Raw genomic sequence first — 17599 nt, 5'->3', positions numbered from 1 at the left:
AGCTGTTTAAAGGACAAACGCATTTAGAGTTTATAAGAAAAATTCATAGAGATGATGTAAGGCTGCTGTAAAATCTTTTCAAATCAATCTACGGCATGTATCGCTTGCCTACATGCTTTCCAAAAAAGTGACGCTGGGGTGTGGGGTGTTTCAGTATAAAATTTGAGATAATAAACAGGAAAAAATATACTCATTCAGTGTACCTTCCACACTAGAAGGGCCGAATTTTTTTTTGGGTTTAAAATAACTTTCTATTATTTTTTAAGCTTTTTTTAATTGATACAAAAGTATCTCTTGTCGTGTCATGATGGTATTTATTAGTTGTAATTGCATCATTTTTGTACTCCAAAAGTTTAAGAGCTCAATCTTTATAGCAAACTAGCGACCCACCCGGGCTTCGCACGGGTAGCATATTTATACATTTCTCTTTAAACACTCTATTTATTAAAAACTACATCAAAATTCGTTGTGTAGTTTTAAATATCTAAGCATACATACATACAGACATACGGACATACAGACATACGGACAGACGCGGGAAGCGACTTTACTTAGTATGTAGTGATAGATACATAATAAAGAAAGTATCGCTTCAGCATTATACTTTACTGAAAATCAATTACTTAGCGGTCCTCAAAGTTAAATGGTTCATAAGCTGTAGAACAATGAAAATGATCGCAGTATCAGTTGCTATCTCATATACGAGTAGATATCTCTCTAGATAGCCACTGAGTGGAAGCACTCATTATTTGCTGTTCATTTCGTATTATATTCTTGAGTAAAATTAATTGCTTTCCAATATTTGATGCTAAATTGCTCGGTAAAGTATTAAGGTGTCCGGTTAAAATGCGGAATGCGTATGGGCATTGGTTCAATTACTATTTTAAAAGTTATGTACATTAGTATTAATACTAACCGATGTTCTTGGTTGCTGTTTTGCAATTGCGTTTTGTCTAGGGGATAAGCTCGGGGGCTTTGAATAAGGTCAGGACATCGAATCTGACCTCCGTAACACTGTTCACAAGGGAAGTTGACATAAATTGAATGATAGTTGTTGCACTTAGTGAATGTGCTCATTCCTTAGTGAATTTTTACGGAAAAGATTCCTAATAGACCCTTTTCTAAACTACTAAATACTTACGTACATTATCCACTCTAAAAAAAAGAGAAAAGATTTGTATTTTTACACGTTTGTTACGAATAAACTCAAAACTACTGGACTGGTTTTCACGAAATTTGGCACAGATATAGAACAGACTGTCGGGGTTGACATAGGCAAGGTTAGATAGGCATTTTTTCTGGAAATTCCCAAGGGAGCGAAGCCCCGCGCTAAAGCTAGTTACAAATATACTAACGTGCCTTTTTTATATGTGCAAACACACACATATCACTCTATATACCTTACGAGGTAGATACAGCTGATAGCCACATTACGACCAAAAGTTACATTTATCTGGATGGTGGATGGCTTAGTTAATAGTGGATCAAAATAGTGAACTATATTTATTAATTTAATTTCAAAAAGGCTTAAAGTCTAGGGGTTTTCCTGCCTGTTAAGCGAGCGAGTGATGTAAAGAGATGCAGTATATATAGAAGTACTACTTATTTAATTTGTCAGTCTGTCTATCACTAAACCCGCCGCACCCAGCCGGATACGGATATCCGCCATTTCCGCAGCCGACTGAGGGCTTACCGTACAAATGAGATCACGATTTTAATCCCCTCTATTTTAATCTAGGGATTTGTATAATTTACCGTAGTTTGCTCGCGACTTCGCTCGCGTACTAATGATTGTTAGTAAAATTTCAAGAAAGAATTTTAGGACAATAGACAGGTTTAGTCTGGCAAAGGGACAGGTCAAGAGTAACCGAAACCGCCGAGCTTGCATGAAGAGAGTTATGAATATGGATAAAGCGAAGGAAGTATGCACAGATCGTGGCAAGTGGAAAAATGTAGTCTCTGCCTACTTAAAAGGCGTGAGTTTATGTATGTATGTATGTAGACAGGTTTAGTTACGTGTGTAATTTGAACCACACATAGGTTTAAAATTTTTTATTTTATTCTTCGATGTGATATAGTGCGATTGTAATTGAAGCTGGGTCGGAATCCTCTGTTAATATGATTAATTATAAGATGGACATTGATAAAAGTAATTACAGACATGCGCGATCAGGAATCACACTTACAGGCAGACCTCGTTCTCCCGCCAAACGATTCGTTATTGTAATTCCAGTTAGAATTTCGGGACAAGAAAGAAGCCGATTTTACTTTTGTTACAACCAATAGGGAGGCAGGACATAGAATCCTTTGATACAAATTGTATCAATCACAATCACTGCTTAAATCACAAATGGAACTATTGTATCATACAGTAGTTAGTTCCATTTGTGATTTAAGCAGGGCAAGGTTTCCCTGTTTATAAGGTCTCAGATATCACTATCCCACCACGACCCATAGCTCTAGAACCTTCCAATTATACGAGCCGAATCATAGTGCGCTGCTCTCACGTTCTCAAACAGCGCACCCTTTCTTCATTCCTTAAAAAATCTCTATAATGTCCCAGAGATCAGATGACGGTTAGACCATGTTTTTGTACTCACTAACCGAAGCCACTAGAACACCAAAACACAGGAAGACAAACGGGCCTAATACCAGTAAAATGACAATTTCCAAGAAATCTATTTATATGTTGGAATTACGTATTCCAAACACAACCTAAATTTCCAATAAGTATGCGTCTGGTTACCTGCCGACGACCTTCACGATAGGCAGAATAAATTTAAGCAAGTCTTGACGACACATTTCCATTATAAACTTTATTATCATGTAATTTCCATGCTAAATATTACGGCAGATGCGATAATTCTGTTGGAATAAATCTTTTGTTAATTTTTTTTAATATCGTTGTTTATGTGTGTGGCTGTAGGTTCATAAATTATTTTTAACAGTGTTGTAGGTCAGTACTTTCATTATAGAATTTATTTATTTTTTAATTATTCATTGCGTGAAATATGTTCTCCATGTGAAAAATAGAGGCTCTTAACTAGTATTTTATATACATATATAAAATACTAGTTAAGAGCGTATGTTCACTGCTCTTTCCCGGAGGTATAGGCACAGACTAAATCTTGCTACTTCTGCGAAATCCTCATTCACCAATCTCTTAGTAATTATTACCTATTTAAAATATAATAAAAAAAGAAGGAATTTTTATTACCAAAAAATAAAGAAATGAAAATGGCATAGATAATGTAAATAATAAAGCAGACATTATTCAGATAGCATACTGAATAGTATCTTTTCATGTCACGCCGGCTTTTCCAGACGTTTCTTGATCTTAATAAACGAGACTGAACAATACAATTCGCTAGAACTAAGTAGGCCAAAAGAAAAAATGTACAAAATATTATATCAGCTCCGGAATATTTTCTGTTGCCGAGGATTTCCCAAAGGTTTCCTTTCATTTCAACGAATTTGTGATTTGATGGAAATATGACATTCGAAGATTTATATGTTATCTCTGCAGGCTTTATTGTACTCCGGTTATTGATAAAATACTTTATTAGAATGATACATACATACATATTGTCACATCTTTTTCTCCTAACGAGGTAGACACAGACTTGAAAAGACTGAAAGTCCAAGTTAAACTCTATTATTAAATGATGGAATTGAGTTTGAGATATTGATGAAAATTCTTTCTCTGAATGTCGTACGAGACAACTAAGGGCAAAACAATAAAGTCAAAACAGTATTAGTGTAACTCGTAGTTGGATAATTAAACATAGCAGTAGGAAAGCTATCATAAATATTTGTTTCTACTTAATTTGTATATACTATAATATTTATACCTAGGTACTTAAGTTGAAAGGACGATAAATTTATCGTTTCTCGTGCTATATTTAAGAGGTATATGAAATACTGCGATCCCGGGTCATTGATGTGGATTGCCAGCAAGCAGGTTTACCTTTCATATTGGACTTACATTAACTTTTTCACAAAATATCGTAGGCTTTCTGATATAACGTGGGTGAATAGAGCACGCCATTTGACTTGCATCTAAATATGTAAAATTATTTGATTTTATATTTACCTTGATCAAATTGGAGACGTTTTGGCAAAAGGTCAGGTCAAAAGTACTTTAAACCAACGAACTTGCATGAAGAGAGTTATGAATGTGGATGAAGCGAAAGAATCACAATCACAATCGTGTCAAGTGGAATGATGTGGTCTCTGCCTACCCCACCGGGAAAGAGGCGTGATTTATGTACATATATTTGTATTTATGTATCCATATTATAGATAAGAATTAACAAGTGAAATTTGAGCAACATGTTCCATAGATAACAAAATTGTTTAAATCTTAGAAACAAAACTTAATTACAAAAAAATTAGTTTTTAATTTTTGTACAGTGAAAGTTGTTTTATCCAAAATTACTATTACATGTCTGTATATTATTATTGTTGGGGAGAAAAATACTATAGAAGGTAAAAGGGCTAAAACATTTATAAGATTATATTGCAAAAACGTTGTTTACAGAAAAATATAATAAAAGGTAAAAGGGCTAAAACAATTATGTTTTCCAAAATACTAAGATAACACTAACTTATCTCTCTTATCTGTCGTGGGCCTGCTGGAAGAAATTTCTCTAGAAATAAGTAGTGCCCTTGTACTGAATTTCTCTTTATTTTAAGTTTTTTTTTTTGCTTATTTTTCTTGTTGTACATAAATATATAAATAAATAATCTCTATGAAACTTAGTTAAGAACCTTCTTGGCACTGCAATGAATATTTGATTGCATTTGGTGGTCGGCACGCCATGACATAAAACAGGATCAAGCTAATCGAATTGGCCGGACCCTGGATAAACAAGTTAACTAATTTAGCTGTATCCAAGACTTTACTTAGTTGGGCTTAGTTTGTATCTTAATCAATCGATTTAGTGGGAATCGGGACAGTTTTCTTTCGATATCGATGTAAAAGAGGACACTAACTGACATTAAGGTAAAGTACATATAATCACATCTTTATCCCTAACGGCGTAGACAGAACCAATAGTCTTTAAAAAACTTCTAACATACATACATACATATAATCACGTCTATATCCCTTGCGGGGTAGACAGAGCCAACAGCCTTTAAAAGACTGAAATGCCACACTCAGCTATTTGGCTTATTGATAAAAAGACTTCTATTGTGATTATAATGGTGACAGGTTGCTACCCATCTATATTAATTTATTAAATTAGGCATGTGAGTTCCTTTTGTAGCCTAGGGATGCGCTAACAGAGTTATTCCCACCGGAAAAGTACTCGTAATTAACGGGATTAATCGCTTTACCCGGGAGTCTCACTCATCTCTGCGTGCTCCCGGTCGCACCCTCCACAGAAGTGTTTCGGGGCCCTGGGTCCGCCTTCGCTCCGGTCGCTTTACATATACATATAATCACGTCTATATCCCTTGCGAGGTAGACAGAGCCAACAGTCTTGTAAAGACTAATAGGCCACGTTCAGCTGTTTGGCTTTAGTCGGGATAATTCTTGTTAAATATTAAACAAAGTAAAAAAATATTCTTAAAACTGAATATAATGTGACACGTTATTTGTTATTTACCTTCATTGTGTAACAAGATGAGAGGCTGCGTGTGATGGGATCGGGGGATATTTTCGTGTCAAATCCTACCTACACGTGTATTGACACGAGTATACACGTGCCACGTATTTATTATTAGATGGACGCTTACTGCATTATCAAAATGATGTACACTAGCTTAGTGACACGACTTTATTTGAATAATAACAATTATTTTGGTTTGTTCTATTGATATATACGCTTTTTCTTGAGAATTCATAGCGATAAATATATTGTTCTAATTTTTTTATATAAAAGGTAGATTCGTAGGTGTAATAAGAGCAAGTATGTATTTAAGATTGTTGTAGTTTCTGCCTACCCATTCAGAGAAAGGTAAGTTATGATATTAGTTTTATTCTTTTAGAGCTAATGCGAGTAATCGAGACAATACTAAGATACATATATTTTCTATATTCGTATGTGTAGTACGATTAATCATAGATATTCTATGTTTATATAAACTGAAACTAGAACTAATTCATAACGCGTTTGACATCGCCTTAATTAAAAACAAAAGAAAAATACATCCATCACTCGAGATCCCTCGACCGACCCGTAGCAAGGTCTACGAGCTACAAAGCTACGTGTCTACGACGTAGCTGCTACGAGCTACGAATTACGTAGTCACAGTCACGGAGTGTAGGAATGACGAAATTCATTTGCGTCATACTTAATAGATTAAAGTATCGAATACTTGTACTTGTATTAGGTCTTTGGAATTATAGTAATATTTTTTTTATTTTTATTAAAAAAAATTGACAATTAAAAGAAGTTTTTCATCCTGAAACTATCTCAATCTTTATTCTACCACTAGCTGTGCCTGCGACTTCGTCCGCGTGGAATAATTATTTTAGACATCATTGAAGCCCATTAAGGGTGAATAATTTTCACCGTTTTTTTTACATTTTCAATTATTTCCTCGCTCCTTATAGTTGCAGCGTGATGTTTTGTAGCCTATAGCCTTCCTCGATAAATGGTCTATTCAACACAAAAATAATTTTTCAATTCGAACTAGTAGTTCCTGAGATTAGCGCGTTCAAACAAACAAACTCTTCAGCTTTATAATATCGGTATAGATTTGCCATCCCACTTGACGTGATCTATAAGTCTTTCAGAACCTCTATACATCAATACAGTTTGTCTACCTCGTAAAGGAAAAAACATAATATAAACTGTATTGAAAGATTCCAAATATAAATTTACCTCTTTTTCGTTACCTGTTTCCGCCCACACTACATCCTTTGCAAGTCTGTATCGACGTTGATTTCCATTTTATCTTATCATTGCCATCTCAGTAGATACCTACTACTAAGTATTTGACCCAGTGATTAACTGGTAGATAATACTCTTAGTATTTAGTCCGTTTATAATAAATAAATAAATATGTACGGGAAAAATTACACAGATTGAGTCTCGAAATAAGTTTGTGACTTGTGTTACGAGATACTAACTCAACGACTACTATATTTTATAATAAATACTTATATAGATAAACATCCAAGACCCAGGCCAATCAGAAAAAGTTCTTTTCTCATCATGCCCTGGCCGGGATTCGAACCCGGGACCTCCGGTGTCACATACAAGCGTACTATCACTGCGCCACAGAGGCCGTCAAATTGATGTGCATATTTTTATAAAGAACCTGTTTGTAATGGTTTTAATTGTTGGAGATATATTCATTTTTAGCTGTTAACTTTTTATTGACCTTAAAATTGAAGTTGCCAAGGCCATTACGGGTATTAATTAAAACAATTGCTTTTAAATCAACGTACGTGGGATGAGCCCAGACAATCATTTAAGAGAACGGAGCGCCTCTACATAAGATTACTTAATTAACTAGAATTGTGGCTATATTAGGAGTAGGTAGGTATCATGTCGAATTTCGCCTTTTTCATTATTTATTTTTTATTTATTGTGTGGATGTCACATAGATATAGTCTTTAAGTAGTCCTTAAACTAGTGTTACAAAGAAAGGAGTAGGTCCACTTTATATTTTATTTAAAATAGTATATTTTTTAGTAGATTTTTTTAAATTTACTTGTGACATTGTGTGTTTATTTAAATTTTACAACTATTACTATTAATTTTGTTTGTTACTGTATGATTATTACACAGCCAAACTATTTAAATTACAGTTTGTTAAGTATTTATTATACATAAACTATTTAAATTATACATAAAGTAAAAATTACAAGTCATCCATCAAAATATGTTAACTTTGATGGATTGACAAAATTTTCAGAAAAAATTTTATATAACCTAGGGCGAAATCCTAATAATAAATATCTTGGAATCTGTACGTTGTTTACATTGAAACTACACAGGTAGGAGCCGGTCTGATGAGCAACATTTCCCGGGTTTTATTGGCGAAGCCTTCGGGCCCCTCACCCGTCTTCCGAGGGTCGCAGCGGAGATGTACGAGAATTTATTGCGGCTACAAACTTGTTCCAAGGCGGCTTATTGCCAGAATTTAGATGGCAAATTGAGGTTGTGTAGCCAATGTAGGGGAAAACTGTAAGTTAACTTTAAAAAAACTGTACTTAAATATGTCCTTTGAAAACATTGTAAAATTCTTTTTTGAGAGTCTTAATCAATGATGGGTTTTTGGTCGTCTGTTACAAGAAATGTTTGAACCGAATACGCTTTTTTACGTATCAATACAATAAAATATCGTAGATTTGAACGATAAAATTGGGAACTATTTATTAAAACTATGGGGTTGGCTACACTACATTGAAAGCATTATGTATAACACTTCGGACCTCAAATCTCTACCTAGAGATTACGTATAGGTAAGTAAGAAAATGAATATTCTGCCGAGAGGTAATAAAATATCAATTAGGTGCGTACACTTATTACAAATATTATTAATTACAAATTAAAATTAGGTCCTTTAATTTTTAGAAACGTTGATTTTGTGTTCGACTTCGGAGGTTGATGATTTGGTTAGACAGTTAGTTTTTTCTAGTTCTCTTTTTTAGTTAGTAGTTTCAAACATATTACTTCTTAAAGTACTCATAAATATTTCACACTTTCTGTCTGTACAGTCAAGACAAAAAGGGTGTTTATGTGGCCACGTGAGAGGTGTGGTGATGAGAGCTCTGAGGGCGGGGGCGCGGGGGCGCGGGGGCGCGGGGGCGCGGGGGCGAAGGCCAAGGGCGCCTTTAACGATGCCCCGAGATTTACTACCGAGGGACGACTCCCCTGATACCACGTGCTAACGTCTCATTCAATTTGGGCTCTTAAATTCATTATATTTCAAAAAATATTTCACTTTAAAAACGCAAAGTATTTAATTAATTAAAATGTGAAAAAATTAAAAGAAATGTTGCTCGTATAGCCTGTATGTATATAAAAATGAGTTTCTAAATCAATATAATTAGCAAAAATTTTTTAATCTTTTATCTGCTTATTACAATACCTATAGTTTCGTTTTATAAAATTAAAGAGCTTCTTAAAGGTCATGCCGAAATAACAGACTGTTATTAAGAAGTAAATTTTAACCTTTGACCTATCTTGTGTCAAATTATTTAAAGTGATGCGATTAACTTTATTAATTCTATCTCTTCAAATTAAATCCGCCGGCAATAATTTATTCACTTCACTTATGAAACCATCCATCCATATAATTACGTCTATATCCCATGCCGGGTAGACAGAGCGGGCAGTTTTGAAAGACTGAAGGCCACATTCACCTATTCACTTTTGAAACTTCGGAAGAAATATAAATCTTTTAAGAAGCCAATTTTATTATTTCTTTTCCCTACTTAAAAGCAGTTTACTACAACTTCACCAATAAAGATATACACTCAAACAACTCGAACGTTCTCAAGATACTACTTCTCAAGTTCTCAAAGTACTTTGTGTGATGACAATCATATGAAGTTAATCGACCATAGGCAGACAAACTTTATCATTAGCTGCGCCCCACGGCATTGCTCCCGTGGGAATTTCGGGCTGAAAAATCCCAAAGGTTGACTGGTAAAGTTTGCTTTAGCGATAAGTCCGCGTTTGACCATCGCTGTCTGTTTTGTGCTGTTTTGTACCTATGTTTTGCTCTTATAGTTTTATCTATCTATATGCTATTCCAGGTTATATTCTTCCTGTGTATAAATTATATCTTGAAAATATAAGAAATACACATCCGTACATCCTTACGTATACTTTCGCATTTGTAAGATTAGGATGTCGTTCGTTATGTCGTGGATATTTCCGAGTGATGTCAACTGACTGATCCGTAAACGATGCATTAAATGTCTCCACTAAAAATAGAGTGTTTTTAAATAGACTTGATGTTACATATCACGTGTGCAGGTATCGACCACGTAATGAATGATGTAACTAACATACTTGTCACAGGATTATGAAAGACAAGGGAAACAAAAATAAATAAAATAAGGAAAAGATAATATATGAGCTGTTGTTGTTAAGTATTTAATTACTAAAATGGTTCTAAGAAATCCTGCGAAATTTCCATAAAGAGTATCATCGTCGTAGCGTTAGACCCGTCTCGTTCTTATCTTTCTAGAGAGAAATCCAGTGATTTCTTTAAAAGCTATACAAATATACTAACATGCTTACCACACAAAAAATGTTAGTAATCAAATATTTTTTGTACATTTTCCCTGAGGTCTCTGCTTTATTCGAAATAGAGACCTCACTCAAATTACTCTCTAGGTAAATGATTAGTGCTTGTTTATAATATCTAAGTTATTTATAGATAAGCATTGAAACAAGCATTGTTTCTAGCTGATGCAATGTTTCCTTTTACTCCGGAAGAACTGGATATAAGGTACATAGTTTACGTGAGCATGTCACGATTACCCATAAACATCTGGTAACACGTGGGCGAAGAGAAACGTGATCGATCAGGGAATCCGGAGGCTGCGGCAAATTCCACAAATACCCTATTAATTTCCCCGTTGAAGCTCTTAACTTGACCAATGAGATGCAACCAATTTGCGTGGATTGTTAGTTTAAAGGGTTCCATTATGTGCGCTGAGAGAATATCTTCATATTCAGGCAACTAGATATGTAAACATGATCTAATAAGGGTTCTTTCTCTTTAGTCTCTGCCAAAGTTCTGTCTGAGGTCGCTTCACGTTTAAAACTGACTTACCCAATTTAGGATCATGATCAAAGTCGCAATCAGGTCACTTCTCTAAGATTAGCTTATTGTATTATATTAAAAGTTTTACGTGTTTTTTTTTGCGAAATAAAGATTTAACAAACAAACATAAGCTCTTACAGACAAACAATCAAATGTACAAACTTTATATCATTTTATAAGTATAGATTGGTAGGTATAAAAATATCATAAACAAAGCTGCTTTTATACCCGCGTGGATATTACAATTTCAACTTTTACCATATATCAGGCCACATAAAGCTAAACGTGTTTGCCCTATAACATTAAACATGGATGAAGACTTGGAAATATGTACGTAATTTCGCCATTTTCCGCTCCGTCTCTTGGTAATTGTTGTATAAATGACACAGATAAGAGAGACACATTAATATCATTGCTTTGAGGTCTTTGTTAAGTATTTTGAATTTCATCTTATCAAATGTATTAAAAGCTTTTAGTTTTGTTGACGTCATAAATAAGTTACGTTCTTTATTGTAGAATCTTGCCTATGAAAACAACTAACCATTTAGTATGGTGCAAACTAGCGGTTTTGCTCTCATAAATGGATAGAGTAATTTATGATAAACCCCCAAATTATACATAAAAATTGGTCCATGGGCATATGAGCATAATATATATTGCTTCGTTTATAATATTAGTTAGAGAGTATGGTTTCACATATCTAAAAATATGTCTGCTTTAAAATAATTTTATTACAATGTAGAAAATTTTAAAGATTATTTATATAAATAGCATTGAATAGTAGGCAAATGAATCCCATTTTTTCACATTCATAAAATTAATAAGATTTACTTCGTTAATTTTATTTAATTATCATTTTCTTTCAATTTGCTCACTATTGTAAGTCGGGTTTCTTTTGCCTAGGAGGTGTATAAAGCAGTAAATAAATTGACAAATCTTTCAAACTAAGATGGTGCTACATCTTAGTCGTGACGTTACTTAAAAAACTTGATCATTAAAGTTGACAACTAGGCTATGTTTGTACCACGGTCCGTGACAGATACATACATAGCTTTTAACAGATAATGTATCTGTTTAAAAGAAAGAAATAAATTTTCGAAGTCTTACAAACAAATAACAACAATCAATACTAGAAACGTAGTTGAGAAGCATACTTCTAATCACGCCTTTTTTCGAAAGAGTAAGCTACGTAAGATACTAATACTTATCATACATAATAAATCTTCCATAATATTTTTCCACTAATCAATGAAACAAACAACAACAAATTTCGATCTCTGTGGCTCAACGGTAGTGCGATTGTCTGCGTCAACCGGAGGTCCCGTTCAAATCCCGGCCAGGACATGATGAAAAACAAGCTTTTTCTCATTGGCCTGGGTCATGGATGTTTATCTATGTATATAAGTATTTATTATAAAATATTGTATCGTTGAGTTAGTATCTCGTAACAAAAGTCTCGAACTTACTTCGAGGCTAACTCAATCTGTGTAATCTGTCCCATATATATCATTTATACATGTAAAATGTGCACGGGCCCATAGGGACCCGGTCATTTGGGAGGCGTTCATGGGGCCGAAGCCAACATGAAGAGGCCCTTTGTTCTAAAGTGAGATGGCTGCAGCTTAAAACCGTAGAAAATATAAATCCTTTTTGCTGTTTTGCTGTTGTGGTTCTGCAGAGGTAATGTGAATGCAAGTGCTTAATATGAATAACACGTTTTTTTTTTTACTTACAATGAGAGCAATCAATATCTCTTCAATGGGATTTTGTTATTTCTTTTTTATGTATAACCAAAACTAATAACTATAAGTATGTCGATTATTAGTATGTTACACTTGCTATTGTTATAGAAAGGAAAACCTATTATTGGCTTTAAGATATAACTACGATCATTGTAAAAAAATACTGTTACGCTGTTGGTTTTCTTAATTAAAAAAAAAATCGTTTTGTTACAGCCGGCGAATGGCACACCGCGACGATCTGGCTGATAGTGGTGGGCGCCGGGGGGCTGCTGCTGGCGGGGCTGGGCGCGGCCGCGTGCTGGCTCGCGAGGCGCCGCAGCTCGCTCGCGCACAAGCTGGGTGAGTGCACTGCACGGGCAGCATCATCAGCTGGCTGATAGTGGCGGGCGCCGGGGGCTGCTGCTGGCGGTGCTGGGCGCGGCCGCGTGCTGGCTCGCGGGGCGCCGCAGCTCGCTCGCGCACAAGCTGGGTGAGTGCACTGCACGGGCAGCATCATCAGCTGGCTGATAGTGGCGGGCGCCGGGGGCTGCTGCTGGCGGTGCTGGGCGCGGCCGCGTGCTGGCTCGCGGGGCGCCGCAGCTCGCTCGCGCACAAGCTGGGTGAGTGCACTGCACGGGCAGCATCATAAGCTGGCTGGTAGTGGCGGGCGCCGGGGGCTGCTGCTGGCGGTGCTGGGCGCGGCCGCGTGCTGGCTCGCGAGGCGCCGCAGCTCGCTCGCGCACAAGCTGGGTGAATGCACTACACGGGCAGTATCATCATCTGGCTGAACCCGAAGCGCATGTGTGAATTGTACTCCATTATTTCAATTTTTTTCATCACAAATGGCTTTGTGCCGTTTGGTTCCCGGTACCATTAGAAAAAATAATAGGACCACTTCATCTCTTTCCCACGGATGTCGTAAAAGGCGACTAAGGGATAGGCTTATAAACATGGGATTCTTCTTTTAAGCGATAGGCTAGCAACCTGTCACTATTTGAACCTCAATTCCATCACTAAGCCAAACAGCTGAGCGTGGCCTATAAGTCTTTTCAAGACTGGTGGCTCTGTCTACCCCGCTAGGGATATAGACGTGATCATATGTATGTATGTATGTATGTACAAATTGTTTTGTTGAATACTTTAAGATACTTGAACAAAATTAAACTTTCAAAAAACCCTTTGCAATTTTCTTTAAAGAAAATGCTTTACGCAGTACATTTATATTCTACCCTAAAACAGGGAATTCAGAATCAATTTTCAGACGGAACGTCACCACTTAATGAAATGTAACGGGAATGCCATTAGCCACGCAGCCGCGTCGAATTGATGTGGTTTTACGAGTCCTGTTTAACTGTAAATGGGCATTTTAGGAATACTTACATATTGTTTCAGTTTAACTATAGATCTGCGTCAATAGCAATAGGTACGATGTTATTCAAGTAAAATTTTTAGTTTTTGGGTAAATATACGGTTCTTCATTACGGATATAATATAATTTCTAAATTGGTATCACATATTATAAAACTTTTTAATGTTTCCCTATTGGAATTTTAATTAATTTAATTTTCCGTGGAATATTTTTTATAAGTGGGACACGTAATCAATTAACCTACTTATTAACTTAACAATGTAGGTGAACAGTTTATTGACCTCATCTTAAACCCGAGCCTGCACAGATGTTACGTGACAATTAATTACCGATATTAAATTAATCTCGTTACACAACGCAATATGACAGCCTACGTATATAATACCCACCATAGACATACATCTAGCTAGATACCGCCGCTTCGCCATTTAATGGACGAAAGCAATAACTATGTTTTCGTATTGATCTATACGTAATCTAAACGTGCTAAGTTTTCCTGCTGACTGTAATGTCAACAGAATAGAATAAAGGATAGATTTATTCAAAACTTATATTGAGCCTTAAAGCATTAAGTTACAATGCTAAAAGCATTTTAAACCTTAAGAAAATGTCAAACAGATAGGAAATTAGGTGTTGTAGATTTATTTGTTTCGATCAACTTTTTCTTATTTTATATTCATGTAATTTAATATACCAATAATGACCAACAAATATCTAATAAATTCATTTCAAATTCGGTTAATTTTATCCTGCGATTTGTTACTCAAAAGACAGACATACACTTGCGAGGTCTAGCTAGATCTATGTCTGTGATTCTTACTGACAATGATTTATGATGCCATATGCGATATTACTAGATAAATATTGAATCGCAAAGGTCACCTCTCAGGGAGAGCTTAGTAATAATAAAAATAGTTATAATGTGGTTGATTGAAGTGCGATGTCACACCCATTATGTCTTCAGTATGTTTTACTTATTCTAATTTAGCATCCAAATAGTTGGATTTGAATCAGGAACCTCTCTGTTCACTACACCGGCCACGATAAGATGACTACCTTATTTTTTTTTTGTAGTCATCGCTTTAACATCTTTCAAGGTTCAACGCTGTGCAAATATTTGGGTCAATTTAGGTAAGTATATGTAAGATGGTCGGACAAATTAAAATAGTCTTCACTTTTTCTATTTGTTATTTTATTTACAAATTCTTTACACACGCTATTTGCGTCTTAAACTCTATCCGCTATCTATCTAACGGCCTCTGTGGCGCAGCGGTAGTACGCTTGTCTGTGACACCGGAGGTCCCGGGTTCGAATCCCGGCCAAGGCATGATGAGAAAATAACTTTTTCTGATTGGCCTGGGTCTTGGACGTTTATATCTATACTAGCGGCCCGTCCCGGCTTCGCACGGGTGGACATATTTTTGTGTTTTATATTTTGAAATAAACAAAGAGTAAAAACAAATTTATGCCTATGTCACTTTTGAAGGTCTATTCTATATCTGTGCCAAATTTTATCAAAATCGGACCAGTAGTTTTTGAGTTTATTCCACACAAACATACAAAAATAAAAATCTTTCCTCTTTATTATTAGTGTGGATAAGTATTTATTACAAAATTTTGTATCGTTGAGTTAGTATCTCGTAACTCAAGTCTCGCACTTACTTCGAAGCTAACTCAATCTGTGTAATTTCTCCCGTATATATTTATTTATCTACCATTCTAATCTCTCTCGTCCAATCTCCTTTAATCTTAGGCATCATTCAATTGTTTAAATTTGTGATCCTATTTTACATGTTTTCCTATGTACCTACAGGAGGCAAACGAGGTCCCGACAAGGCGCTGGTGTTCCAGCCCCCCCGGCGGGCCACCGCGGTACGGTCCCCGGGCTCCGCCACGCACTACCTCCGCAAGTCCCCGTCGCCGACCGCCCCGGCGCCGCCCTCGGCCTCCCCGCCGCAACCGCAGCCCCCGCCGCAGAACCCGGTATGTGAGAAAGAAATAAATATACATATATATAATCAGGTCTTTATCCCTTACGGGGTAGACAGAGCCGACATTTGTGTGTATGGCGTTATTACGGAATAGACATTCAAATAGTTACAGGTTGCTAGCCCATCACTTTAGAGAAGAAACCCGTTGTAAACTCCCTTAGATCCTTGTATCCCCTTGTAGGTAATCAAAATCTAACGAAGTTTTTTATTAAGTTTAATAATGCATCCTCAATACTTTTGAGTTGGTTTGGTTCACTGGATGAAATCCCAATGGGATAAGTCTGCCATTGTACATAAACTTCTAAATCCAATGACTGTTTTGTAATTTGTTATATTTTTTTTATGTGCAATAAAGAGTTTACAAATACATACATACATATGGTCACGTTTATATCCCTTGTGGGGTAGACAGAGCCACCAGTCTTGAATAGACTGATAGGGCCACGTTCAGCTATTTGGCTTAATGATATAATTGAGATTGAAACAGTGACAGGTTGCTGGCCCATCGCCTAAAAACGAATCCTTAGTTCGTAAGCCATCCCTTAGTCGCCTTTCACGACATCCATGGGAAAGAGAGTTTACAAACAAACAAACAAACATACAAACAAACAAGTCATTCCCCACCAGGGCTCGGGTCACAACAGTCCCCACTCTCCGACCGCACCCGCCGAGCCAGCTCCCCTCAGCAAGGAGTTAGCTGACGCCAACGCCACGGAGAAGGTCAAGCCAACTGAGCCGGACACCAACGACGGCAGGCTCGGTGATCTCCACTTCAAACTCAGGTATTTTTTAGAGCTTTAAGTAGTAAGAGTAGAGGGCGAACGCGGCTCCGCTTGCGTAAACCATAATGCACGCTCCCGTGGGAGGGAGTGGGAGTGGGAGGAGTATCTTAATACACCTCTAGTATATACTCGTATATTTATAGAAATATTTTGAAAAAAAAACATAAAGGAAACGAACAAACATACCGGTAAATAAGAAGCAAACAACACACTATAATAATGATAGTACACAGTCTTCCTCCTGGCTTTAAGTCCCGGTTTCATTCTCACCACTCTGGAGAGGAGCCCGGTATACGCCGTTGACCATGGACCATGGATTGGGTGAGTCAGGTTTTTACACGAAGCGACTCTCATCTGACATCCAAAACCTTTGAAGATAAACCTTACCCGCATTGGATCGATCATGGTAACACATGCAATTGCCTGAATGTGCAGGTTGCCTCACGATGTTTTTTCATCATCGTAAGAACATCGGTTAGTATTTAAAATAATATACATAACTTTCGAAAATAGTCATAGCTGAGGTGGTATTCAAACCTCTGCCTTTCTGCGCTTCACGCGCCTTATTACCCGCCGATTCGATCAACAACGCTGTAATAATCGTTGGAAGGCAATTGTTTGCCGAGAAACCAAATCCTGGAAGCCCTAAAAGGGTCTAAAAGGTTAAATGGAACTAACCACAAATACCTACCACAATTCGTGACGTTGTATAGGCGAGTGAAGTATGATGCCTACGAGGAATACGCAGTAAATACACTATCCATTAGAAGATTTTTTAGGTAGTTCTTAAAGGTTAGTTCTCGAAACTTACATATATTCAAACTCAGGTATATAAACACGCCTCTTTGGGTACGTCTCCTAGGGGTGGGCAGATACCACTTCTTTCCACTTGCCACGATCACTGCACACTTCTTTCGCTTCATCCACATTAATAACTCCCTTCATGAAAGCTCGTCAGTTTCGGGTACTCTTGACCTGGCGTTATGACTAAGTTGA

The 17599-nt window shown here is 36.6% G+C and overlaps 1 protein-coding gene across 1 annotated transcript in view; it reads left to right on the top strand.

Moving 5' to 3' along the window:
• Nucleotides 1–17599, top strand: part of LOC106129079 (synaptotagmin-4) — a 33854-nt gene that overhangs the window by 730 nt on the left and 15525 nt on the right. Inside the window, exons 2-4 of the mRNA XM_060948474.1 lie at nucleotides 12696–12821; nucleotides 15644–15813; nucleotides 16449–16603. Coding sequence (XP_060804457.1) covers nucleotides 12696–12821; nucleotides 15644–15813; nucleotides 16449–16603 — 451 coding nt within the window. The remainder of the gene's footprint in view (nucleotides 1–12695; nucleotides 12822–15643; nucleotides 15814–16448; nucleotides 16604–17599) is intronic.

Source organism: Amyelois transitella, chromosome 16, assembly GCF_032362555.1.
Source record: "Amyelois transitella isolate CPQ chromosome 16, ilAmyTran1.1, whole genome shotgun sequence".
In the NCBI taxonomy this organism is placed as follows: domain Eukaryota; kingdom Metazoa; phylum Arthropoda; class Insecta; order Lepidoptera; family Pyralidae; genus Amyelois; species Amyelois transitella.
The sequence above is the reverse complement of the archived record's forward strand: the minus strand, read 5'-3'. Positions and strand labels throughout refer to the sequence as shown.